This window comes from Sinocyclocheilus grahami, unplaced genomic scaffold, assembly GCF_001515645.1.
Source record: "Sinocyclocheilus grahami isolate Dianchi unplaced genomic scaffold, SAMN03320097.WGS_v1.1 scaffold341.1, whole genome shotgun sequence".
NCBI classification, from domain to species: domain Eukaryota; kingdom Metazoa; phylum Chordata; class Actinopteri; order Cypriniformes; family Cyprinidae; genus Sinocyclocheilus; species Sinocyclocheilus grahami.
In genome coordinates this window covers 192,286-219,490 of record NW_015505520.1, presented here as the reverse complement: position 1 = coordinate 219,490, position 27,205 = coordinate 192,286, and the positions used below count along the sequence as shown (strand labels likewise).

At 36.2% G+C, this 27,205-nt stretch overlaps 1 protein-coding gene across 1 annotated transcript in view; it reads right to left on the bottom strand.

Annotated features, from left to right (window-relative positions):
* Positions 1-3,154, bottom strand: part of LOC107603109 (neurotensin receptor type 1-like) — a 31,444-nt gene extending 28,290 nt beyond the window's left edge. Inside the window, exon 1 of the mRNA XM_016295824.1 lies at positions 2,486-3,154. Within this exon, the coding sequence (XP_016151310.1) occupies positions 2,486-3,154 (669 nt within the window). The remainder of the gene's footprint in view (positions 1-2,485) is intronic.
* Between the last annotated feature and the right edge of the window lie 24,051 nt (positions 3,155-27,205).

Below are 27,205 nucleotides of genomic sequence, written 5' to 3'. Positions count from 1 at the left end.
CTCTCTGCGGCTATATATATATATATATATATATATATATATATATATATATATATATATATATGTATATATGTCAGTCTCACATTATTTGTATGTTTGTATATATCCATGTACTTTCAAGTGCAGTACTAGATTAATTTCAGGCGCAAACCGTGCAATAAAAAAGATCACAACAACAAACAGAAGGGGGTGAAAGGTTCAGCGCACCTGTACAGATGCTCATATTCAAGAAGCCATTACTGAACACAAACACTTCAGTAACATACATATTTATATCAGTTTACACTTTTTGTGATGAGGTTATACCACATCTCCAAAAGCAGTAAAATACCATTTATGTGTTATTTTTTTGCTATTTTGAGCGCCACAGGGCACTTGAATTTCAGGTATTGCTACAGCAATACATAAAACTAGATTATTTTTTCATACTGTGAAACCTTCTGTATATAGAAAAAGGACATCTTGGGGTTTTCTGTGCTATCCAATTTGCCAATATTGAAACATGATAAAGTGTTTGTCCTGTAGCAAACAGGACAAACTATACACCGCATTGCAACTATCATTCTTTTGACTGGAAGATCTCAGGATGATACTCACACTCAATGACTGATGGAATTTGTCAGAATCAATTCATCCCTATTTCATTCGCTCTTGAATCTCTCTGTTTTTGCATTTCTCCACGTTTTCTGCATCTTTGCCTCTATTTCAATGTGCATCCATATTCTCGGTTTTCTTGTTTTGTCCCCTCTTTTTCAGTAATGCACAGTACTCCGTCTGATTCAGATCAGATCGTGACTCACTGACTGTGTCCGCTGTGCTATGAGTTCCAATTGTCTACATTCATTTCAAGAACTGCATGCTGTAATGTTCTTTCATATAGAATTAAGTGTAATTTTCATGTATTTTTTCTTGCCTAGAACCCCACAGGTGTGCTTGCTATCAGCTTCTACCTGATTTTTTTTTTTTTTTTTTTTAAATATAGAAAGTTAGAGAGCTGAGTGTTACAAACAGGAGACCTCCTGTCCTTCTAAATGGATTGTGTTCCAATCCAATTAAATTCACTTGTGTAATAGAAAAAAATAAGGCAGGCGCAAGGTTTAAGACTGCAAGGGCAATTTTCCAAGAATCAAAGCATAATGTCTCCATTTCCAGGCAATCGGGATTTATTTTAGGGCACTGTAAGTGCTTTCCATTTTCGTAAGATAGCATATCCCTATTTTTGAGCAAATCCTGACACTTGTTACTCAAACTAACAGATATGGGTTCTGGTAGACTTGCAGTAATATTTTCAAGAGACTGCAATAGTTAAATTAATTTGAATGATTGATTTATTTTGACTTCCATGACCATCAGTGCTCACAACGGAAGCAATAGGGACCCTGCTCCTTGCCATTTTAATGTGTTTGATTAATCAAGACATCAACATTTCATTTGCAATTCCAAAATAATCAAAGGGGCATAATGCATATTAAATAATTTAACCGCTACTCTTGTGGTTTAGAATAAAACACAATACACTGCAAAATGTTTTAAATATGGTTGAATCTGCAACTGCATTAGGTTAAATCAACAAAAGTATCTAACTAGGACAAGATCCAAGTTTAAAAAGAAATAGCTACTTAAGGTAAAACAACATATTTTAAAGATATATGTGTGTTTTTGTTTTATTTGTTCCAATAGTACTAGTGGTTTTGAACTTAACACTGACATCTATTGGCCTGGTACTCAGCTGGCTGTTGCATTGCACCGGTCTGCGTACTGGAGCTGCGGGGTCATCATGGCTTGTTTCATCAATCCAGCAGAGACTGCCTGTTTGGACATTTTATTTTTCCACTCGTACCCATTCTGTTTGGACTGGCGAATCAGCATGTCTGGACTTGCTGACATCTTGTCAACTTGGACTTCTGTGTTATGTTGGACTGCTTGTTTAGACATTTAGTTTTTATCTCACACTCATTTCTGTCTGGTGGATGGCACACATGATCCATACCAGCATTTTAAGCAATGCTGTACTCAGGCTTGGGTGTTATGCTGTGTGTGTCTGTACATATAGTGTGTGTTTTTATCATATTGTTGAGTTGCTTGTTTAGTTTAGATGTATTTTATCTGCTTTGTGCAGTAAAATTACTTAACTGTCAGAAAGTAAAATCAACATTATTATTAGTAGTAGTAGTGCTTTTTATTCATTATGTGGAAACAAATTACTGGGTGCACATTTAACATTTTACACTGTTTAAATACTGTCACTAATTAAATCGTGGAAAAACGTGACAATGTTTAGATGTAGACAACGTTTTAAAATGATCAGGTATTGAGAGATATGCCTACTACGCAACAGGTTGTTACTTTTTATTAGACACTTAAGCTTCTGCTAGCCTACTCGTGCATAAGACAAAACGCAATTATAACCACGGCTTTATACAGCCGTGTATAAAGAAAATGCTCCACTCGTCCCAATCATTGAAAAAGTGCTGTGCGCGCTCACCTGTAGGACGGTTTTAGCGGTTATCGAGGACACGATAGTGGTGCATATAAATTCGTCTTTTATCAGTAGCTGTCCCATGGTGAAAAGCATCGGAGTGGCCAGGAGAAAAGACGCGACCCACATGGCGCTGATGAGTTTCTTGGTGCGGCTCCGCGACATGATGCTCTTCGCCTTGAACGGGTGGCAGATGGCGATGAAGCGCTCCACGCTCAGGCTGGCGATGTTGAACGCCGTCGCATACGAGCAGCCGTCCCGCAGAAAGTAGTAACCTTTACAAACAGCCTCGCCAAAAGCCCACGGGTGATGAACCCAGATGAAGTTGTATAACTCAATGGGCATACAGAGGATCAAGATGAGCAGATCGGATATGGCCAGACTCGCCAGGTGATAGTGCACCGTGCTCTGGAGGTTTTGAAGAGATTTCTTCGTGAGAAGTGTGTACAGGGTGATCGAGTTCCCCAAACATCCGATTACAAACAACACCACATAAATCACAGTGACAAAACCTTTAGAATAGATGTCTGTATTCACGTCCAAATTCTCCTCGGAGACGCTTTCCGTTTCATTGTCCAGGAATTGCTGGGACCGGTTCGCCGAGGAGAGAAGTTTCTGCGTTAAAATGCGCAAGTCTGTTAAGTTGCTTCCTGATAGCGTAGTATTAACCTCCATGTTAGTTTTTAAACATCAACACATAACGATGGTAAAATTAAACAACGTTTTCCTTGCAAAGTTTTTCACATTTGTACATTTGGCGAGCTGTGCGCAATGCTGTGGTGAACGGGGGCCACTGCTCTAAACTTACTCTTACAGGTCTGCGAAAGCGAGACGTTCAGAGGCTTTTATATGATGAGGAGGAGTGCGAACGCAAACCTTGAGCAATGACGCAGTGCTATTCAGCGATTGGTGTGTTTTTTTCTATGTGAGACTGCGCTATAACCTTGAACATATGAAAGAGCTTCTCAGTTCTGAGTGCTTTGTTGAAATGTCCTGGATTTAAGGTTTAGAAACATGTTGGATATTGAAGTCAGATTTTTTTTTAGCTGAAGTACTATAAAATGTTCATTTGTTTCCACCTGTTCCAAATTGTAACAATAATTTCTGCTCTACTTTGAGTTTTTAGAGTTTTCTCCATTAATTTAATTAAAAAAGTATGTTTGCTAACATTTTTATCAATCAATGAAAATGGGTACAGTGGTAATGTCACTTCCCACTGGAACAGGTAGTAAGATGTTAAAAAACTAACATCCAACAAAAATGTCTGAGAAAACCATTATAAACAATGTATAAATAATGTTATTATAGACCAGAAAACTTTTTAAAACAAACATTTTATTTACATTACTGGAAGAATGTTTGTTTTTAATTTAATAGGATTTTTAGACCTACTCATTGCTGCTGTTTGTCACTTTTGCACCACTTAGATTTGACTTAGAATCCAAGGCAGCAGACTTGAGGTATTATTTTGAGTAGACTGCAAAATAGCCAAAAAAATATATTTTCAGCATTTTATCTGGGCCGGGTTTCCCGATAAAGATTGATCTTAGAGCTTATAAGCATTTTCTACAAGTCATTTTACGATCGTTCGTTAGGTTAACATTTCAATAAACGAGCGTGTACTACAATTACGAGCCATTCTATAAGGTCACATTTCAGCACTTGACAAATGGATAGTGACTCCTAAGTAGCACTTAAAGCACAGCTACGTGCGATTGCGTTAAGTGCATTTTTGGGAAACGCACGTGAAACAATAACGGACGACCATAAAATGATTCGTAGAAAACGCTCTTAAGCTCTAAGATCAATCGTTATCGAGAAACGCAGCCCAGGACAGAAAAGAAATGGGGAGAGTATATACAAATGCAAGAGAGAGACTAATGACATAATAGAATGAACACAGGTGAACAGAATGAACTAATCAGGGCAACCAAGGAAAACTAGGTCACGGGGAGCGAAGCAAGACACAATGGAAACACAAAACAGGCAGACATGTTACAGAAAAAGACAAAACTAAAGTTCATAACCCTGGTGTAACGTGGCTGACGAGACGTGAGACGTGTGGATCCATCTGCAGGCTTTATTAAAGAGACGTGGTAAACAGGCAGGGTCAAAACAATGGCAAACAGGTATATGACGGGCAAAACACAAGAATAGTCCCAGGACTCTGGATGATCAGCTGTGACGTGACGGGACTCTGGATGATCAGCTGTGACGTGACGGGACTCTGGATGATCAGCTGTGACGTGACGGGACTCTGGATGATCAGCTGTGACGTGACGGGACTCTGGATGATCAGCTGTGACGTGATGGGACTCTGGATGACCAGCTGTGACTTGACTGGACTCATGAATAACTATGGTGACTTGACTTGCCTCATGAAGATCAACTGCGACTTGACTCATGAAGATCAGTTGCGACTTGACTTGACTCATGACGATCAAACAGGTAGTTAAGGTACACATGAAATCAAAATTGACTATATTTATTTTGTTAGCGCACACTGCTATTTTTGTGGTGAACAATTCATCCGTGCAAGTCAATCCACAAACCAAAAAAATGGTTTGCCTTCATAATCTTTAATCCAAATCTGAAAATGCACCTCCCCTCAGAAATGACGGACCTTCTCTGATGATGTCAGTTTGACGGCTTGGGCTTGAGCATAACATCTTTAAACACGCCCCTCCAACTGTCAGTGTTGTATGAGCTTTGACAGCGCTCCAAACTAAATTCTTCTCGCTGGAACGAGACTGATGGTGGTTTGTCAGGGGGTGAGTAGTCCTCGACAATTGACTGCAAACTTGCGTTCAAATCTGCCTCCATTTCTGAATGAAACGCCTACTTTACTACATCCAATCAGTTCGCAGTAAAAAAAAAAAACAAGCCACCCCCTCTGTTTTTTTTCATTCAATATTCTGTTTCTCTCGGAAGTATGTCACAATACGGAAGTAACTTCAGGTTCACGCGGACTTGAACAGAGGCCAGAGACAAGACACGATAATGAGGAGAGAACAGACAGCAGAGAAAATACTGTGCAGGCAAAGCAAGCTCACGGTTCATGATGCTCAAAATATTGGAATAAAATTCTAAACATTGAATTTTGGATGACCAAGGAAACGCTATATTGCAGCTGTTCCATAAGCGCCACCTACTGGCAGAGAGTGAATTAGTATTTTTATCATAAATTCCCAAAGCTAAAGTCAGACCACTCTGTTTGCTTTAATTCTTGTAATTGTACAATCTAATTTAAATTAAAAAAAGAACTGCTCATGCTACATATATGTAGCATCTTTGGACTGTGATTGGACTGTGAAATGCAGTGGTTGCCTCTAATTTCAAATGACTACAGATTTAAATTTTTTAAGGCCAGTTCAGACTGTAATTGTAACGGGGCTGACGAGACGTGAGACGTGTGGATCCATCTGCAGGCTTTATTAAAGAGACGTGGTAAACAGGCAGGGTCAAAACAATGGCAAACAGGTATATGACGGGTAAAACACAAGAATAGTCCCAGGGCTAGCGTAGGTCACCGATCAGTAGACAGAATCACAGGGGCGAGACGAGAGGGAGAAATCCAAGAAAACAGGCAAAGATCAGAAACCGCAAAAACAGGCAAGGCAAAACAAGGAAAACACGGAGACTCGGAAAGGGGTACAGGCTAAACAATACTCAGCCGAGAAAGGTGGTTAGAGTGGGTGTTATATAGTGAGTGAGGTGATTAGAAACAGCTGTGTGCAATCAGTGCAGTGTGCAAATCGTGCAAAGAATGATGGGATATGTAGTCCAGGGTGCTATGCAACATTTTGTGTTGTGCGAGAGTCAATGTAATGGAAAGGGTGACCTCTGGTGGTGAGTAAACGGAAGTCCATGGACTGAATTCGTGACACCTGGCAATGATGGCTAGTATAGTAGAAAGTATAACTTTTTTAATCTATACTTGTTCATGACTGGATCCCCCAGAAGCATCTGTCAGAGTGTAGTGGTACATACAGATTGTGTTCTGGGTGGCTGCTTTTATTATTTTGTGGCCTTTCCTCAGACAACATGACTGGTGTGTTTTGCATGTCTATATATAATTTGAATAGTATTTAAATATAAATAACAAAGACTTATTCAATTATTATTTTGAGATATGTCAACAAGTGCCACTATAATTAATGACCCACACATATGAACAGTGAAAATGTTCAAAGGTTAATGGCATTTAATTCTATACAACAACTGTCTATCACTCAGTGTAATGAAGATATAATGCTATTATGAGTCAGGCCTGTCAGGAATGAGGTGGATAGAGGGTGATGGATGGGAATGAGCAGGCGTTTGTCGTCAGACTGCACTCTTAAAAATAAAGGTGCTTCAAAAGGTTCTTCAAGCGATGCCATAGAAGAACCATTCAGTCAAGGGTTCTTTAAAGAACCATCTCTTTCTTACCTTTTTATAATCTGAAGAACCTTCTTTCGCCACAAAGAACCTTTCGTGAAACAGCAAGGTTCTTCAGATGTTAAAGGTTCTTTATGGAACCATTTAGACAAAAAGGTTCTTCTAGGGCATCGTGAAGCACCTTTATTTTTAAGAGTGTGGTCTCAGTGTTGTGGTCTCTTTCGTCAGCTCTACAGTATCTCCTGTCTCAAGAATAATGGTCGCTGAATGTCCTTTGATTAATAAATCTCTTCACCACCTGCCCCTAATTCTGGCTGTTGCAAGGAGGATGAAGATGAGCCCCTTTCTAATGTGGTCTGTCTCATCTTCATTAATTGTGACATTATGTAAATCATGCTTTTACATTTGGCCATTTTTCAAAATGCTATAGCATGTCATAGCAGTTTGTTTTAATTGAAAGTTTGACTTATCTTAACATACAAAACATTTGAATGCAAACTTTATGCTGTGATGATGAGTACTGCACGTTAACATTATAATATAATACAATGTTAAATAGTGCCAGTATTTTAATAAAATCAATGTTCAAATTGTACCTGTAACAAAAATTATAAAATTATATTAGCAATATTATGGACACAATTAGATTTTAATTATTATGTCTAAACAGAGTTTACATAATTTTTAAATTCAATGTTTTTTTTCTAGAAATTGACATTGACATTAACATCAAATACAAAATGTATGATGGTGAAAAGCATGCAACATGTGGAATAATTATTACGTTACTAAAGATTACGTTTTGTAATTTAATTTAAATGTAAAAAAAAAAAAAATCCATTCTGTTAACTAACTAATTAATAGAACGGTCAGAAAGTATGGCTATAATTACAATATAATTACAACCAAAAATCATAAATCTGGATTCAAAGTTAGAAACAGTATTTATAGGCTCTTCGTTGGATCTGTCTGAAAGACAGCATGCTGAATTTTGTTATTCTTTACACTTGCATACCTTCGTTATGACTTTCCATAAAATCATGACTCCTGAGGTTAACGCTCTCCTCCCACTCCCTCTCCTTTTTGGTAATAACTTTTGTTTCCCACAATCATAAATCATGCAGAAGCAGAAAAGAACAGAGGAAGAAAAAACAAATCAAACCAAACATATTTCAAAAATTGATGAGATGATAAAAGCAGATAAAAAAATACCACATTCATTTCAGTGTGTTAGTTAATGTCCCATTCATTTCATCTATCATATTGCAGGAGAATGTCTACAGCAGTTCACAAAATTTGAATCCAGATGTTTTATGCAGTCTATAGCTACACTTTGTGGTTTTGCTCAGTTCTGTGTAGATTAATTACATTTGGATGTAAATGTGACCCCGTTTCTCATGTCAATTATATTTCCCAGTGATCAAGTTTGTAATAATTCTCAGTGGCCCACTCCTGATAACCATTTTGTAATTTATGGCCATTATTAAAAGTGGCATAACCCAGCACTCACTTTATTTTCTCCAAAGCACTGCAGCTCTTTTACACAGCAGAAACTCCATTGTTGTGAATGCGCAATGTGAGTCTGCTGCTGTAGTTAACGCTGATTTGCTCACTTACTGCTTTGTATGTGCTTGTATGTTTAATGAAAACATTATGAAACAAATAGCACATTCTACTCAACTTCACATAAGTGTGTGGTCATCTTGACGTGGATGGGAAAACATAAGTGTCAAAACATGTTTTCATAACCAGCCATCTCTCAAGAAGATTACAAAAGTCTTTCTCAATTTAAAAGTCCTGAAGTCAAGTGTTCTTACAATGCAACCCATCATTAATATTCAAATCCCATCAACATCTACTCAGGTCTTGAGAACTGTTGATTGCTTGAACATTTGTCACTGTGTCGCCAGCATGTTATTGGTTGAAAGGAATTTTCCCAATGGGAGCTCTGTAATTTCCTCCTGAAGTGCCATGCACCATTGCAATTTTCCTCTGACTGATGTGGCAGGCATATTGGACCTCATTATTGATCTGTGAACAAGAGTGTTATGCAGTGTATGACTGTTCTTATGCACTGCATCTCATGAGCAACAGTGTTTACATGTTTGTAGCTATTTAGTTTTGTAGCAAAGGACATCCTGGAGGCTTTCCCTCTATACATAAAAGTACTTTTTTTTCCTTTTTTTTTTTTTTAAAGTACATGCTTTCAGAACCCTTTAAAAAGGGCCACTGCACTGGTAAGACATGAGCAGAAACATGTTGCTTAATATTTGATGTAATCAATAATAATAATCAAATATTTTATCACAATGCACAGCCTTTTTTGAATGGACTTCAATTAATGAATGATGCCCAAATGGTGAAGTTACATGATCTACCAGCAGGGGCTTGTTGGGGCAGTCAGCCTTGACTTCCTGCTATTGCCAAAATAAATCTAATTTAAGAGATGCAACATAGCAAGGGTCATTGAGATAAAAACAAGTCTATTTCTGTGGGTCATTCATCCATAGCTATAAAAGTAATGGCAGTAAGATAAGAAATATTTAAGGCAGAGATTTTGTGCTATAAATACCCTGTTCTCTTGTTGGCACATTCTTCGAACAGGAAATTAACAAGAAATTCATTATCGGCGAAGGTCGAATGATCTGCCATTTGTGAATGATAAAGTTTTACACGTTATAGAATTTGAATTGCCACAAAATCCCCATTGATGCACCACTGAGTCTGTTTTATACTCACACTCATTTACATTATGTAAATGACATTTCTTAGCAATGCAACCCCTCACAAAACACATTATCACCCACAACGCAAGGTACATAAAGCACATTAATAGCAATTAGCTAAAAAAAAAAGTGCAATGCTTTCTAAACTACCCTGCAAATATATTCATGCATATTCTATTAATGCAGATAATGTGAGCAGATTTTATACTTAGACGAATACCTCAAAATGAGCTTAGACAACAAGTCCTGGACATGTAGTACAGATGTGAAGATGAAAAAATTATGTTTTTATTAGTAGTATTAGTACTACTACTACTAAATACATACATACATACATAGGCAGTGTCTGTGACTCCAATGAGTCATCTGAATTTATGAATAATATGAGAAACTGGTTTAGTGTACCCCCTTAATAACACTGGCTTTAGCATCTGTTTTCATGGTTACAAGTGTTAAATACCACAACATAAAGGATTATAAATATAAACACTTTTGTCTGTCTTTCCTGGATGTTCTCTGTCCCTTCCTCTGAACAAATGAATAAATTTCCCTCAGAGAGATATTAGCCGTGGTTTGCCTTTGCTCTTTGGCTCTCTTTGTCTGAATGCCTCAACAATGGCATTTGGTTTTTCCTCTCCCGAATGCTTTACTGGTGAATTAGCTGAATATTTGCGATATGAGTTCTTATCAGTGACGTATTCATTTGGTGAAATGTTTTACCACTATTAAGCATTTTTATAGCTGATCACTTCTTCTTTCTAGAGATCTTTAGATTGCATGCTACATCTTATTCATCATTTTTGACATTTAAAGGGCACATCGCTTTTGGAAAGTAGGTCTACCCTTCAATTACTCTGCAGGTGACAAAGGAAAAATCCTGCAGTTTTGCAGGTGTTGGTGTGAACCTCCACATCTGACGTCTGTCTCCAACACTCTTTTGTTTTCGTCATTGTTTGATGGGAAAAAAATAAGGCAGCTGTGATTATGTCCTGAAAGGGAAACTTGAATGATAAAACTAATGCTATAAGAAAAAATCAATTCTTGATAAGGTCATCTGCGTTTCCATGATGCAACATATAAAATGACCAACCACAGTTAATTTTGTTATTATTTATTATTTGGGGGCAGGGTATTTGAAATAGATTAGGTGGAGCAGGTGGTCTGTTACACAAAGCTAGTTGAATTTCAGAGTAGGTTTACAATTGACAAAACCAAAGAAATCTAAGCCAGATGACGCTGGGTTCAGCAGGTTCACAACCCTTACTATAAACGCTCTCTATCAATTTTTTGTTCCAGAGTTTATGATTTACTCTGGAGCACGTGCACTTGACAATATGGCATCTGCAACAAATATCCAATCACAGGGAACATGGAGAGTGTCATTTCGCTCTCGAGCACAATTCACTTGTCTGCTAAATATTTAGAGATCGTTATGAAAAATGTAATGCATTTAAACACATTTACAAGGCAGGAAAAAACACTGCGGCTGCCACGGAAGTTTGAGAAGGCAGATGAAAGAAAATATAAATATTAATGCAGGTATTGAATTGAACGTAATTAATAATTTATAGGGGTTTACAAAAAGACTAGAAGAAAACATGAGTTTAGCTATTTTTAAAGCTTCAAATATTCTAAAGTTTGTATTTATATTTATGTATTCATATTAATTTAAATTAAAAGTTAAATATTATTGTCAAAATATAATTGCCTATGTGTAATGCATTAAGGATAATTCATTTAAAATAAATATAATTATTAAATAGCAGAAACACTGGGAAATTTTGTCTCTGAAATGCTCATATATGTTACTTTGCTCACAGCTGATTGGTCCAGGTTTTGTTTGTGATCACTTACCCAGAATAAAACCTGTGGCTGGTTACATAAATCTAGTCTTACAAGTTAATCACAAGTTAATCAGTTCATTTTTTTCCCTTTATGACTCGTCATTATTTCTTAAGTCGGTTACATATAAACATAGGTTGGTCTAATTTAAATCCAAAATATTCAACACATTACCCCATGGTAACTGCTAGTGGTTAGATTAGTTCTTAAGACATAGAGACTAAGTTTATGCAAATGTATTTATTAATTTATTAATAGGTATAACAATTGCAATTATTTTTTTCAACAACATCTAAATATTGCATTAGATGCTCTGGATGAGAGCATCATTAGCTAATTGCAGCTTCAGGACCCCTCCCTTCTGCTAGTGTGGTATAACGCACCTGTCCATAAATAAAAAACAAAGCCTCTTTCTATTCAGCTACAGAGCTCCCTCCATTATTACAGCTACATAACCATCACTGTCATTATGCTAAGATCAGATCAACAACTGGCTTTTGTGTGGACTGATAAAATCCAAACCATCAAATTGGCAAAACACATGTAACTTCTGGCCATAAATTATTTGATTGAATTTGAAAACTCATTTGCACAGATGGATCACAAAACATGTAGCCCCTATCACTGTTGTTAGAAGGAAGTGAAAATCTATTTTAGTGTAGGAAGTATTTTGTGCAGCATTCTTCGCCCAGCTGTAAGCGATTTGGAATGGTATGCAGAATCAATCATACTCTAAGAAAGAAATCGCACAAATAACTGTATCGAGAGATCATGCCGATATCTGTGCCAACACTAGTCCATAAACAGAAAATTAAAAAGTGATGGCAGCCGCTGTCAAATTGTTTATTTAGCAAATCAGAATAATTTCTTCCTGTCAGTCATTTTGCATATTTACAGTGGAAAATCCATAAATGGGAAGCCAGAAGCTGAGAGTGTGATCTTGAAGTATTTTCACTAGTTTGAAGGGTGCTAGAAGGGTTACTAAATTTTCACAATATATATTTTTTTATGTTCCACAGAAAAAAGAAAGTCATATGGGTTTGGAACATGAGAATGAGTAAATGATGACAGAATTTTCATTTTAGGGTGAACTATCCCTTTAAGAATCATATTTTTACAGTTTTTCTGAATTGCTAAAACACTAAACCCCAATCTCTGAAACAAATTCTCATTAGCTTAAACCAATTTGTTGAATAAAGCACTCTTTCTGCTAAACCTTAAACACGTTCAGGCAGTTAGGCTCTATTTGCAAATCTCATGCACTCTTTTTGCAAAACTCTAAACATTCTCATTCACTTAAACACTTATCACACTGTGATGCATTTGTGCTGCAAAATGCTAAACACAAGCGGCAAAATTTAAACACAACTAAAGCACAGTTGTCATCGTTTACACACAACAATTCAAAATTGTTCACACTTGTTTCTAATGGTGTGATCAAACCAACTGTACAAAATATGAGCCAGTTTAGAGTGCACAAGCAGCACAGGAGACTGAATGATGATACGAACAATAGATGGAAACAATCTGAGATGGAGAGGAGGAAGAGTACATGTAAGAAGTGGAGGATGAGGAGTGAAAGAGTAAGGTTTAGAGAGTGCTATCGAGGCTGGATCTGTCAGACCAGAGGGGTTTTTTTTGTCAGATCAGAGGGGAAGTCGTGGCCTAATGGTTAGAGAGTCGGACTCATAACCCAAAGGTTGTGGGTTCGAGTCTCGTACCGGCAGGGATTGTAGGTGGGGGGAGTGAATGTACAGCGCTCTCTCCCACCTTCAATTCCATGACTGAGGTGCCCTTGAGCAAGGCACTGCCCAACTGCTCCCCGGGCGCCACAGCATAAATGGCTGCCCACTGCTCCGGGTGTGTGTTCACGGTTTGTGTGTGTTCACTGCTGTGTGTGTGCACTTAGGATGGGTAAATGCAGAGCACTAATTCCGAGTATGGGTCACCATACTTGGCCACATGTCACATCACTTTCACTTTATGGCAAAAAAGACAACATTACTTGTGATGTGGACAAAGTCCTCAGGCCGGACTCAAGCACAGAGACATGATGCTGAGACAGAATGAATCTCTCATTGACCCTGATTTTACGATTGCACAACTTACGGTATTTAAGTGTACATGCTATTCATTTAGAGTTTGATTTGACCTTTTTGGCCTTTGCAGTTGGACTGCAGTATTTTTGCAGTATCCAAGTGCTGAATATATACAAACATTCAGTACTATTTAATATTCAGCACAATACTATTCTTGCAGTACATACAGTAGGCCTATACAATATATTCACCTTACTCAGTTGCAATTACTATATGTTTTTTACAGAATTGCAAGATTTACTCAATACTCAATACCACGACTGAGGTGCCCTTGAGCAAAGCACTGAACCCCCAACTGCTCCCTGGGCGCTGCAGCATAAATGGCTGCCCACTGCTCCTGGTGTGTGTTCACAGTGTGTGTGTGTGTGTTCACTGCTGTGTGTGTGCGCACTTTGGATGGGTTAAATGCAGAGCACTAATTCCAAGTATGGGTCACCATGCTTGGCCACATGTCACTTCACTTCACTAATGTTCTGGATGCTGTGTTCTCCATTTTTCTCTGTAGTGTCTAATGAATGCTCTGAAGTGTTTATTTTATTGACTCATGTGCGTGTGTGATCTGAGAGCACCGTTCGATTTTGAGTGCAAGTAAAATGGTTTTGCAGTGATTGTTTGATTTTGATGGAAGAGTCAGAGGTTTCGTAAATTTAGTTTGAGTATTTGGATTTGTGTTTAAGGTTTTGAGAAAATGAGTGATGGTTTCAAGAAATGTGTTTTAGCAATTTAGAAAAACTGTAATCACCAAATTAATTTTTCACTCGCATTGATATGCTGATATATTGTAATTTCTATTCAATTATAACATTTCAATTCAATTAAATGCAAAGTGGCCGCATTTTCACTATTGGTTCCTGGTTATCTTTCGCACAGCCCTCTCCCTCTTATGAAGATTGAAAATTTTGCACTGCCACTGTCAAAATTATCATAATTTCTCAGCATGCTCTTTCATGTCCCTATATTCCATCATGCATCATTTTTGAATGAGAACTGATGTGGAGAAGAGAGTGCAAAGATGATGTAATATGAGCTGGTGTATTTTGTAATGGAAACATTTGCATGTAATGAGAAAAATGAAATGAGGTGGTCTTTAAAGATGAAACCACATAACTGAAGCGTGCATATTTGTCACTTAAGAGCTCGACAATTTGCAAAGATCACAGAAGTTTACTCTTAACAGCAGAAATCTCTCTCTCTGTTGAACAAGCCATACAAGGCTGAACTTTCTTTTGCTATTTTCTGGGTTGCTGATCACACTCCATGCAATGTGCCCTGGTAGATGTGTTGATTTGATCTCCAGATGTTTGGAGTGTGATATGTAAGTGTGTGTGCTCTTGAGGAAGGAGAATTTGTTTAACGGTCACTTAGAGACAGTTGGTGCCCTTGAGGAAAATACATCTTCTTTGTAGTGCTCTACAAAGAGAACTGTGCAGGACAAAGATGTCTTGCAGGGCTCACAAATAAATGATTTGTACAGGAAGCATGGCTGAATATGTTTGCGCTCTGTGCAGTATCACACTATTTATGTTTTAAGAATGTGAATGGGCTTGGATTTTAAAAGTCTAATGTTTCTCTCCCTTCTACAAGAACTAAAATAAGAACCAATGAACAAAGCAACAGCACAAATTAAGTTATTCATTCAAGAGCAGATTTGAGAAGAGTGATTTTTCTTCATTTTCTTTTTTTTTTACATTAATGACACAAAACAGTAGCAGGTATTTTAAGCTGCTGTCATGTTAGGACGGAGATGACACGCTTTTCTCCCAATGAGAGAAAACTGCCAAAATAGGCTTAATTTTTTACTTAATTTGGTCTGTATATGTATGTTTTAGTGCAATAACGTGCAAAAAAATAATAATAATAATGGCAAGCTGTCTGAGACACGGCTCTCTGTGTGCTCACTTAAGGTGTGTGCGCACAGAAAAAGTACTGAGCAAGTACTGAGTTCTCTTTAAAATCATTAGAATGTTTAAACTAGCAAGACTGTGGTGAGGATTTTTCACTGATTCACAATGCCAGTAGTTAGCGACAAGTGACTGTTTTTATGAATATGTCAATAGGTGCGTCACAATTTGCATACCATACTATTTTTTTGTTATAATTAGTGCAGGTCCCACTTTATATTAGGTGGCCTTAACTACTTTGTACTTACATTTAAAGGAATCATTTGATACAATGCACTTATCACGACTGAGGTGTCCTTGAGCAAGGCTGCGCCGCAGCTGCCCACTGCTCTACCACAATCAAGGCACAGAAACGTAGTAAGGACATCATTAAAATAGTCCATGTGACATCAGTGGTTCAACCGTAATTTTACAAAGCTATGAGAATACTTTTTGTGCAAAAAGAAAACTAAAATAACAACTTTATTCAACAATTCTTCGCCTTCGCGTCACCCCGGGGCACCACTTTGGTTTAGAACGACATGAGGGTGAGTAATTAATGACAGAATTTTTGGGTGAACTATCCCTTTAACATCCACCTTTGGATGCACAAAAGGTTCAAAGTACAAAAGGTTCTTTATAGTGAAAAAAAGATTCTTCAGATTATCAACATATTCTTCACAGGGCTAATTCACAATGCACTGATAGATGCCTACCAATGGTATCATTCACCACAGTACGTCACATCTCAGACATTACAAGACCTGGCAAACAGTGATTGAACATGGTTTGACATGAACATGGAAAAAACAAGTAAGCAACACCAGCAGATGCAGACAGGGGTAACATACCGATCCAACTCAATTCAGTGTGAATTAACCTTGAGAAAAAAAAAACCCAAAATGGTTCTTCTGTGGCATTGCTGAGAAAACCCTCTTTTGGGTTATTAACCTTTATTTATGTAAGTGAAGATTTGTGAAGAAAACTTATCTATATTTGGTAGAAGTTCAACAATGATCCCAAAAGTATCTTTTTCTCTTCTCTTCTCTTCTCTTCTCTTCTCTTCTCTTCTCTTCTTTTTAATTAGTTTCTTTGTTTTGTTTTCCAGTAAAAATATATAAACATTCTTATAACAAATAAAATTTACTTGAGAAGCATAATTGTGTAAGATATTTAGACTATTGTTTTTCTTTTTGTGACTCTCATCTTCAATAAATTTAGTTAGATTTGTGCTTAAAAAATGCTGTAAATTGATGCTTTACAAAAGCTATAAAAGCTACTGTATTTACCACTGAGGTAAGTTTTTTGTTTGTTTGTTTTAAGGATTTTTTATTACTGAAAAACCATGGATTAAGCATGTTTTTATAGTGTGGGAAGTTTTGGAATTTAATTTAAGTTTATTTTATTTTATTTTGTACTTCTTTCTTCCTTTGCCCATTTTTTTATAGTCACATATTCAAATTTGAATTAGCTTTAATCCCTTTAATTGCAAATATTATTTGTACTTCAGAACTAAACTGTCACCTGGCAGAGCCCTTAACCAGGTTCTCTTTCATAGAATCCATTCTCTATGAGTCAAATAACTATTATTGGATTTTCCACATGGCTTGCCTTTAGCAGAGATCCAGTGATCTCCTAAGAAGCTATCCTCTTATGGCACAGAGGCAGTGATAATGAAGGATTTCATTCACAGAGACATTTACCACCTTCAAACTGTCAAGCAGGGCCCAAAATTCCCATAGGAATCTAGTGGAGTGACAGCTTGAGGCTTGTACCTATTAAAATGCTTTTGTTTGTGTGTGTTTCTGTTAGCAGCCCTGACACAGAAGTGATTGATCCGACCACTTGATCTGACTACGTGACTCTCTGCTCTTTAGCCACAGAGAAACGATGTGACACAGCCGCGCGGCCCAGAAGCAGCAATCTGTAATGCTCAGTGCGGTCAATGAAAGCATGACGTACCTCCAGCAGCATGACTCATGATGCTTTTCTGTTCCTTCATTTGACAGATTATTCATCTATTGGCCACACGGTTCGCAAAGGCCAGAATTAGATATGATGTTTTCTTTGGCTTGTTTGTTGGTCTGGGGGCTTAAATCATGCTTTGCATGGGAAAGATGTGTATAGTTTAGTCATGAAACTCTAGATGACGCAGGCTGATGGGTATTAACATAACTGATGATATTCACAGCATTAAATGACTTGGCACAGCAGCAATAATGTACAACTACAACAATAACCAACAGCAGCAGCAATTCAGCAGCAGCAGCGTAGCAGATCTATTCCGCCAAGACCAAATACATTAACATTGTCATATCCATCACCATGCTAAAATCTACCAAGTGTTGTCATGATTTAACTTAATTTCATATCCTGAGACACAAACACAAATTGCAGGGTCTTTCCCAGATGCTGTTTTAAACACAGGACTTAATAAAATGTTTCTTGTACATATAATATAAAAATGTGTGAAAGGGTAACAGCTAGAGCATTACAAACTAAAGCTAAACGTTCCCTTTCTGGACAGAAACATGTTGAGATGGTGCAACATCTTTTTGCGAGAAGTGAGCTTTTCATTTATTGATATTGTTGTGTTAATTAATTAAAAAAATCAAATATGTATTATAAAATTATTAACTTTTCTCAGATATTTTTCTTTCTCTATGCTTCTTGATCTGTGCCCCATTCTCTCCGCTGGACAGCCTTTGAATTCTTACAGGAGCCAACAACCATTGCACACTTGGTAAGGAACTACTTCAAAGATCTGAAGGGATCTTTTATGATCTTTTGTGATCTCAGGGATCACAAAAGTCTCTGTTCATAGTGCAACTAACTGTGCCATGGGAAGGGGTGGGCGATATGACCAAAATCTTATATCATGTAGTTTATATCAATGGAGATCTTCCTGATATCAAAATTTTTGATACCATAGATATTCCATAATTATTGTCACAAGTGTCGATATCACAAAAAAATAAAAAATAATACTAGCCTAAATTAAAAATAAAAAACAAAAAAAACTCAAACTTTCTGAAGACAAGTAAACAGTCAGTGATTAAATAAAAACTACAGTAGAATAAATAAGAAATGCTACATACATTGAATAAAGTAATCAAATGTATACAAACACTGCATATTCTTCACTGTTTAAATGAAATATATATTTCTTCTTATTAAAGTTACAAAAGTGATCTAGTCAAGAGCAGTGAGAGATTTTCTCTCTTTTGTTGTTTGATTAACATGAATGACAGACAGCTGGAATATTGCTGCACTGATCCAATATACCGTTACACGTTTATTTCTTTCTCAACTGTTTGCTTTCACTTAAGACCTAAATTACTGTATTTATACTTGCAATGACAGGCATTTTGACACATACAAGTGTGTGTATTTAACTGTTCAAAGCCTATAAAGCGGCAAAAATAACTCTGTTCAATATCAACAAATTCACCAAGGAAGGAGAGTGCCTACCTGATGACCCCCATGAGATTAATTTTAATTTAAAATGTTCATGTAATATTTATATTTAATTTTATTTCGGCTTTATTTGAATTACCAAAAACAATTTTACAGTTTTCAGTTTTAGTTAACAACATTGTTCTAGAGGGGATATGTTTGGTTTTCACTATGAGTAGGAGTTTTATGTAGTAAGTCAAGTAAGTCTCAGTTACTACACTGTCACCCTGTATTTAAAGAGCCACACATTAAACACATTAAACTGTGTGTGTGTGTGTACCTGATATTTATCACTTTATATGGGGACCAAATGTCCCCACAAGGACAGTAATACCAGTAAATTTTGACCTTGTGGGGACATTTTTGAGGTCCCCATGAGGAAACAAGCTTATAAATCATACAGAATGAAGTTTTTTGAAAATCTAAAAAGGCAGAAAGTTTCCTGTGAGGGGTTGGTTTATGTAGAGTTGGTGTGGGGCGATAGAAAATACAGTTTGTACAGCATAAAAACCATTACGCTTATGGAATGTCCCCATAAAACATGGAAACACACATGTGTGTTTGTGTTTCTTATATGTTTCCCCCTTTCTTATGTACTGTACCTCATTTATGCCAATGGCAGCCACTTTTATCCAAAGCAATTTACAATGCATTCAAGGTACATTTTCTCAGTTCATTGATTCTCTGGGAATTGAACCCATAACCTAGGTGTTGCTGACTTCACTTAACTCTCTTTCTTGGAAGAACTTAACATCAAATATCACGATTTACTTCAAACTGGAATTGCCGTTATCTTCCCTGGAAAGGTAATTTTAGTTCTCATCCACTGGTAAGCTGTCAAACTGCAACTCTTGTGTAGTACTGTATTTCAGAGTGAGAGGATCCATCAGAAAATGGCAGTCTCCAGTTGAATGCGTGCCATACTGGTGTTGGTCAGACACTCCACCTCATTTGGCAGAAGCTACATGAAAGCCTCATCTGTGACTCACAGGTAAAAACCCCAAATGAGCCTGGCACAAGAGTTTGGCAAAAAAGAAAATTGAACACTATTGTCCTGCTTTGCAATTGTGAAGAAATAAATGGAGCTCATCAATCAAACAACTTGGGTCGTTCAAGTCACAATACCCACATGAATGAGAGAAGAAATGTGTGAGGAAGACAGAAATACAAATCACCAACAAAAGCAATAAACAAAAATGTATGTGTAATAATTAATTTTTTTTAGTTTTTGTTTGTTTATGCTAAATGTAAATCAGTTTTTTTCCAGTGACATCTGCTAGCAGGGAGATAATGAAATGGATTGTGGTGCATGAAATCGGAGGAACTTAGTGGGCCGTGACTTACTGTACGTGACACGAGCGCTCAGATGTCAGCTACAGAGGCAGTTGATTATAAACTGGTTTAGAGGGTATATTAATTGTCTGACATATTCTCCCCATCACTTTCTTGCAGACAAGTCATGTTTTTTCTCGCTTCTCTGCTTCTCCTGTCGCACTAGACTATTGATATGAAGCCTTTTTGCATTTTCCATTAAGCTAAAGACCTGAAAATCAAATGTAATGTCCAGGGTTGAGCAGCACTCAGAATTTATATGAGAATTCATCTTCAGTTCAATTCCTGAACTCAATTTGAATTGAGGTAGCAAACCAGATAATAAGTGTCATTTGAATTTTAAGGAAGAATAATTCAAATGGAATTTAATACACATCAATTCATTATAATAATCTGTATATGCATTACAGTAGATTTATTTCATTATATATTATTATATAAATTAAATACATTCACTTAAAAATATGAATAATAAAGTAATAATATATCATATAGAATATAATAATATAAAATAATTTAATTGACTAAATAGATTCAGTGTAAATATTTATGTTAATAAAGCTATCTGAAACTGACGTAGTGAACATTTTGTGGTTTTGTTTATTGTGGTGTGTCTATTTTGATTCCTTGTATATAGTTTTGACAGTATTAAACTTAATTTACAGAAATGTGTCTAATCAGAAAAAAAAAATTCTGCATATAAGGGAATATTTTTGTTACACGCGTCATAATCTGAAAACCACGCCCACCGGTGAGGAAAACAATCCAACCCTCTCCATTGACTTTGTATTGTGGGAAGCTGCCTCCTTGTCATTTCTGACTTATACAAAAGACAGAACAATGTCTAAAAGCTGCTGTATGACAAGGTGTACAGTAAAAAAAAGTACTACGTTTTTATAAGCTGTCGACCTCAAAAAACGAGCACAAAATAGACACAAAAGTAGAGCGCAACATGTCATATTACTCTGAGAACTATGCCCACTGGAGGGAAACGTAATCGGCGACAGGAAAAATTAATTATATTTAACCATGTCAAAGGCTTTAATGGTAGCTTATAAAAACTTAGTTCTGGGTTTTAGCTTGTTTGCTGTACACCTTGTCACACAGCAGCTTTTAGGCAATGTTCTGTTTTTTTGTTATAAATCAGAAATGACAAGGAGGCAGCTTCCCGCAATACAAAGTCAACAGGGTTGGATTGTCCAACAATCCGGTGTGGGCGTGGCCTAAATGTGCTCTGTCTCTAGTAATTCATTAAATCCCTCTTTCTCTCATTTTGTTTCAAGTTTAAATTCAGCATCCTGCAGGGTTTGGTTAATTCAGTGTAAATTTTAATTCATGAATTGTTTTTACATTTTTAGTTTTGCTTAACTGATGCCAGTGATGTGGTGTTTTTTTACTATATAAAATGTGCCAAAAAATGTATGTACGTAAAATGTCCCAGAATACTCACATGATGATTTCAGGAGGTAAAATTTAGAAGGAAATCTGACCTGTGGAGTCTTGAAATGGGCATCAATTTCTGCTGCCTTGTGCTGTTCAAAAGATTTATAGATCGCATGTTGAGCAGACTTGTGGTCAGTTTCTGTATCTCTGTATCTCTGCTTCCCTTGATTTGTGGTCTTAGGTGATTCACTGTTCACTATTCCCAGTTGTGGCCTGAATTCAATCTCTTTGCCAGCAATTTATTACCTGAGGTCTTTAAAACATCCCACATTTGAACGCATTGAAAACTCATTAGCACACAAACAAACACTCATCGCATCACATTCTCTTCTCTCTCTCTCTCTGTCTTCCAGTCATAGTTGTAATTGTTTTGGACCCTTTTGACCTTCATCTGCACGGTTGTCGCCGTTTGCATCTCTATTGTGATTGGTAGCGAAAAATATCTATAATGCTCTGCTGAAGCTAATTAACTCCTGAAACAGACCGAGCTACTTTTGTCTGTTTGGAGTTGAGCACAGAGAGCAAATAAAAAGCTCTTCAAAGAAAACTTATTGACAGTTTTTCCTCACTCTCTTGCTGTCTGATTTACTTTAAAGAGTTCTAATACAATTTAATCTCTATTGGCAGTATTTCGATGTCAATTACAATTGAAAATTATTTACTTAGCCCTATTTAAGGCTGAGCAATGGCAGGTGTCATAGTGACAACTTACCCCGTGTAGTGTGACAACATTCCCAAGCTATAGGGGCATGCCACTAAAGGTTAATGTGGTTTCAGTGAACTATATCTTTTAAAATAATAATATAACATTGCTAAATTCACATTTCTATTTTGGATAAAAATAAAAACGCTTTTAGCATCACTCACTAGACATTTCACTTTGAAAGCATCACAAAACATGCAAGAAGCAACAACGTAATGTAATTTGCAGAAATGCCACTACAGGCATGATTTTACTTTGAGCCTGGATTGGTTTATACAGAAATTGACATTCAAAAATAAACCATAAGAAATATTACATCAAAGTAAACATCGACAACTAGCCCATAGACATTGTTTTAAAAGCATAGCGACAAGACTTAAACATTATCCATATTAACATGAGATTAGTGCGATAGAATTCCCCGCTTACTTCGTCTGTGTAACTCCTGTCATGACCATACATGGTAAACCCTGTCTTTCACAGAATGCAAAAGAAGGATTGTTTAGGAAAAAATCCAAACACATGAACTAAGTGATGAATAACTAAAACTTCACATGCCTAGTCACGTCGATTGGAAGAAAGTGGCGTGGACATTTGGATTTTGATTAAATTCTGAAAAAAAATAAAGAAAAATTTAAAAAAAGAAACAAATTTATTGATAAATTGTTCATAATAATATCAATATTTATAACAGATATAATGTGAATTTCCATTTCAAGCATAATTATTCTCTTATTCTGTAACTTTTTGAAGCAATAGCACACCTGGTGTCTAAACAGCTCACAAGGTTTGGGAACAGAATGTGTTTTTACCTCACAAGCCCTCATTTGTGCCTTTCAACAAGTACAAACTGTTTTGTTCGCCTTTGTTTGGAAGCGAAATTAACAAAAGAGGTCCACAGACATCCATCTGCAGCTTGCTGTAATTAGATTCCTCTATCACTAGCTTTTATCCCATCTTTATGACAGACTATCTGTGTCCTGTCAGTCAGAATGAAAGATCATTTATTCTGTTGAGCACCATACAGCTCAGATGTTTTGTGAACAAGACAGAGAAAACAGATTTATAAGGTCTAATTAGAGACAGATAATGGAACCTATATTAAACTTATTTTGCAATAACTATTATTAGAATATTTAACTTATTATATGTTATTATGCGATGATAAACACTACTGTGTGAACATTCAACTGTGACTTAGAAGTAATAATTTAAATTAAGTGAGTTAAACTAAAACTAAAAATGAAATAAAAAAACTAAAAACAGTAATATTGTGAAATTTTATCACACTATAAAATATCTGTTTTCTATTTTAAAATGCAATTTATTCAGAAATCATTCTAATATGCTTATTTGATGCACAAGACACATTTATTATGATTATCAATGTTCAAAACGGTTGTACTACTTAATATTTTTGTTGAACCTAATATATATATTTTTTTTTTCAGGATTCTTTGATGCACATGGAGTCTAAAAGAACAGCATTAATTAGAAACAGATTTTTTTTGTAACATTATAAATGTATTTACTGTCACTTTTGATCAATTTAACACATCCTTGTTGACTAAAAGTGTTAATTTCTTACCAAAAAGTACTGACTTTGAACATATGCTTTTCCATAAATTACAGAATTTTTGTGTTTTAATGAAATATGTGTGCATTAATGAGTTTTTGATTGGTTTAACAGGTAATACGATGAGATCTAAAACAGAAGGCTGGAACAGCCTGTCAAAATGTTTCAGACAGGCCTGCGGTCTTAGCCTTATGCAAGCTGCAGGCATTGCAATGTAGTATTGAATCCCTAGCGTATAGGGAATACAGGAGTCACTCCTGAAACTACAGTCATTGACAACCACAGCATTTTGGCATTAACAATAAATACGAATGCCAATATTTTAATTGCATCTTTGCTGTTGTTGATGACAGAATAGTTTGTTTATGGCCTTACATAACCCTTAAGTAGTCAGGAATGAGAGACATAAGAGATTTTTATGTTGATCAGTGTGTCTGCGATATGAAGTTACAAACAACTAAATGCTTGGTATTCTGCTTTACATCTTTACAAATCAATACAATATTACAAAAGACAGCTGCATGGTTTTGGACTGAGAATATAAGTGTTTTTTCCTTTCTAGTGTGACTTCATTTGAAGATTTTACTGGAAAACATCAAGCTATGCGAGAAATCAATACCACACTCTCACTGACTTCACAAAAGAGCTGCAGAGAGTTTCCTGCTTTAATATTTGCTAAAAATGATCCATCCTTCACAGTTTTTACTCTTCAAACATTTTTAATGAGTCTTTTGACATTCACTGCTTTGTGAGTAATCGGCTTCTGATCTGATTTTCCTGTTGTTAAGTTGCTTTGCCTCCTGTGGTAGTGATTGCCAGCCTCGGTGGAAGTGAGCTCCCTCTCTCTTCCATGATTTGAAAGAGTGATTTTAGTCACACCGATTAGACGAGGACTTCCAGCTTTCCTTGTCTCTCCTCTGCTCTCTCCCTCATGCTGAGATCACATCTCGCCTGTATGGCAGATCTTGGCATGTTATTCCCCCCATCATTGTGTTGTGCTGCTGTTGTAGACTTCCTGTTTTGATGAACAATTTCTCAGAAACTCCATAATGACTATTCTTCAGGAGAAGAAGGTACACGAACAACTAATTTTGTTCCATTTTGTTCTCCTTCTTGTTTCCTTAGATGTTGCTTCTGGGTAATGCACTCATTTTTTTCCAGTTGCAAGTGCATGAATTATATAAACAATTACAGGGTTAATTATGGGGGTAAGATTTTGAATAAACAAATGAAGAGTTTTAACATGGTCACACTGCATCCTGGTAGTCATTTAAATTATATTAGATTTGTGTTAGCCATCAGTAGAATTTCTACATTTTGAATATTATTTGTTCCCCCAGGAAACTTATTATGATTCAAAATGTGTTTTTTTTTTATTTTAGTAATGATGTCATTACTAATTTCATGTGAGAAGAATCTTTTTTTTTTTTTTCAATATAGTGTGCAGTCATAAAATTTGAAGATGTATTCATAATTTCCTCATCCTCATGTTGTTCCAAACCCCTTTTTGGTGAACTGTTGGTGAACTTATATAAATTATCTTATTATTTTAGAATAAATGATCTTATTCTAAATTACTCAAAGACGAACAACTGATGTATTTGATCATTTTACATTGAAGGAAGGAAGGAAGGAAGGAAAGAAATGAAGGACAAGGAAGACCTTTGCCTTTTATCATTATAAAATATTTCTGTGCGTACTGTATGTTTCTAGTTATATCCATTTCCTGCTTTAATATTTGCTAAAAATTATCCATCCTTCACAGTTTTTACTCTTCAAACATTTTTAATGAGTCTTTTGACATTCACTGCTTTGTGAGTAATCGGCTTCTGATCTGATTTTCCTGTTGTTAAGTTGCTTTGCCTCCTGTGGTAGTGATTGCCAGCCTCGGTGGAAGTGAGCTCCCTCTCTCTTCCATGATTTGAAAGAGTGATTTTAGTCACACCGATTAGACGAGGACTTCCAGCTTTCCTTGTCTCTCCTCTGCTCTCTCCCTCATGCTGAGATCACATCTCGCCTGTATGGCAGATCTTGGCATGTTATTCCCCCCATCATTGTGTTGTGCTGCTGTTGTAGACTTCCTGTTTTGATGAACAATTTCTCAGAAACTCCATAATGACTATTCTTCAGGAGAAGAAGGTACACGAACAACTAATTTTGTTCCATTTTGTTCTCCTTCTTGTTTCCTTAGATGTTGCTTCTGGGTAATGCACTCATTTTTTTCCAGTTGCAAGTGCATGAATTATATAAACAATTACAGGGTTAATTATGGGGGTAAGATTTTGAATAAACAAATGAAGAGTTTTAACATGGTCACACTGCATCCTGGTAGTCATTTAAATTATATTAGATTTGTGTTAGCCATCAGTAGAATTTCTACATTTTGAATATTATTTGTTCCCCCAGGAAACTTATTATGATTCAAAATGTGTTTTTTTTTTATTTTAGTAATGATGTCATTACTAATTTCATGTGAGAAGAATCTTTTTTTTTTTTTTCAATATAGTGTGCAGTCATAAAATTTGAAGATGTATTCATAATTTCCTCATCCTCATGTTGTTCCAAACCCCTTTTTGGTGAACTGTTGGTGAACTTATATAAATTATCTTATTATTTTAGAATAAATGATCTTATTCTAAATTACTCAAAGACGAACAACTGATGTATTTGATCATTTTACATTGAAGGAAGGAAGGAAGGAAGGAAAGAAATGAAGGACAAGGAAGACCTTTGCCTTTTATCATTATAAAATATTTCTGTGCGTACTGTATGTTTCTAGTTATATCCAGCTCATTTTAAAATTTCCAAACATACACCCTTGATATATACAGTATGTATAAATATACAGTATAAAATATTTTGGTTCACTTCGCTTGCTTATGCTAATATACTGTAGGTGTGAAAGATGTGTGTGTGTGTGTGTGTGTGTTGAGAGCTGGTGTCAGAGGGGAACTGACTGTCTTCTTGATGCTCTCTAATCTTGATCACTCAGTGACATATGGAGAGTTTGTTCTGTGTGAGATTGACATGAAAGACCTGACCTTCACAGCCACCAGAGATGTCTAATGCCATTAACAAAAGCTGCTTTGACGGTGACCATATGAAATAGGTGTTTATTTGTGCATATGTGTGTCTTCAGCTGTATTGAATTTCATCATCTGACCATCTTTCTCTGTGTGGGGGGAGTGACATTTATTTATGTCTGTATGCTTGAAATGGGTTACAGAAATGCAAGATGCAGAGACAAGTGTTCGCACAGTTTGTGCATAACTTGAACATTTTGTCATAA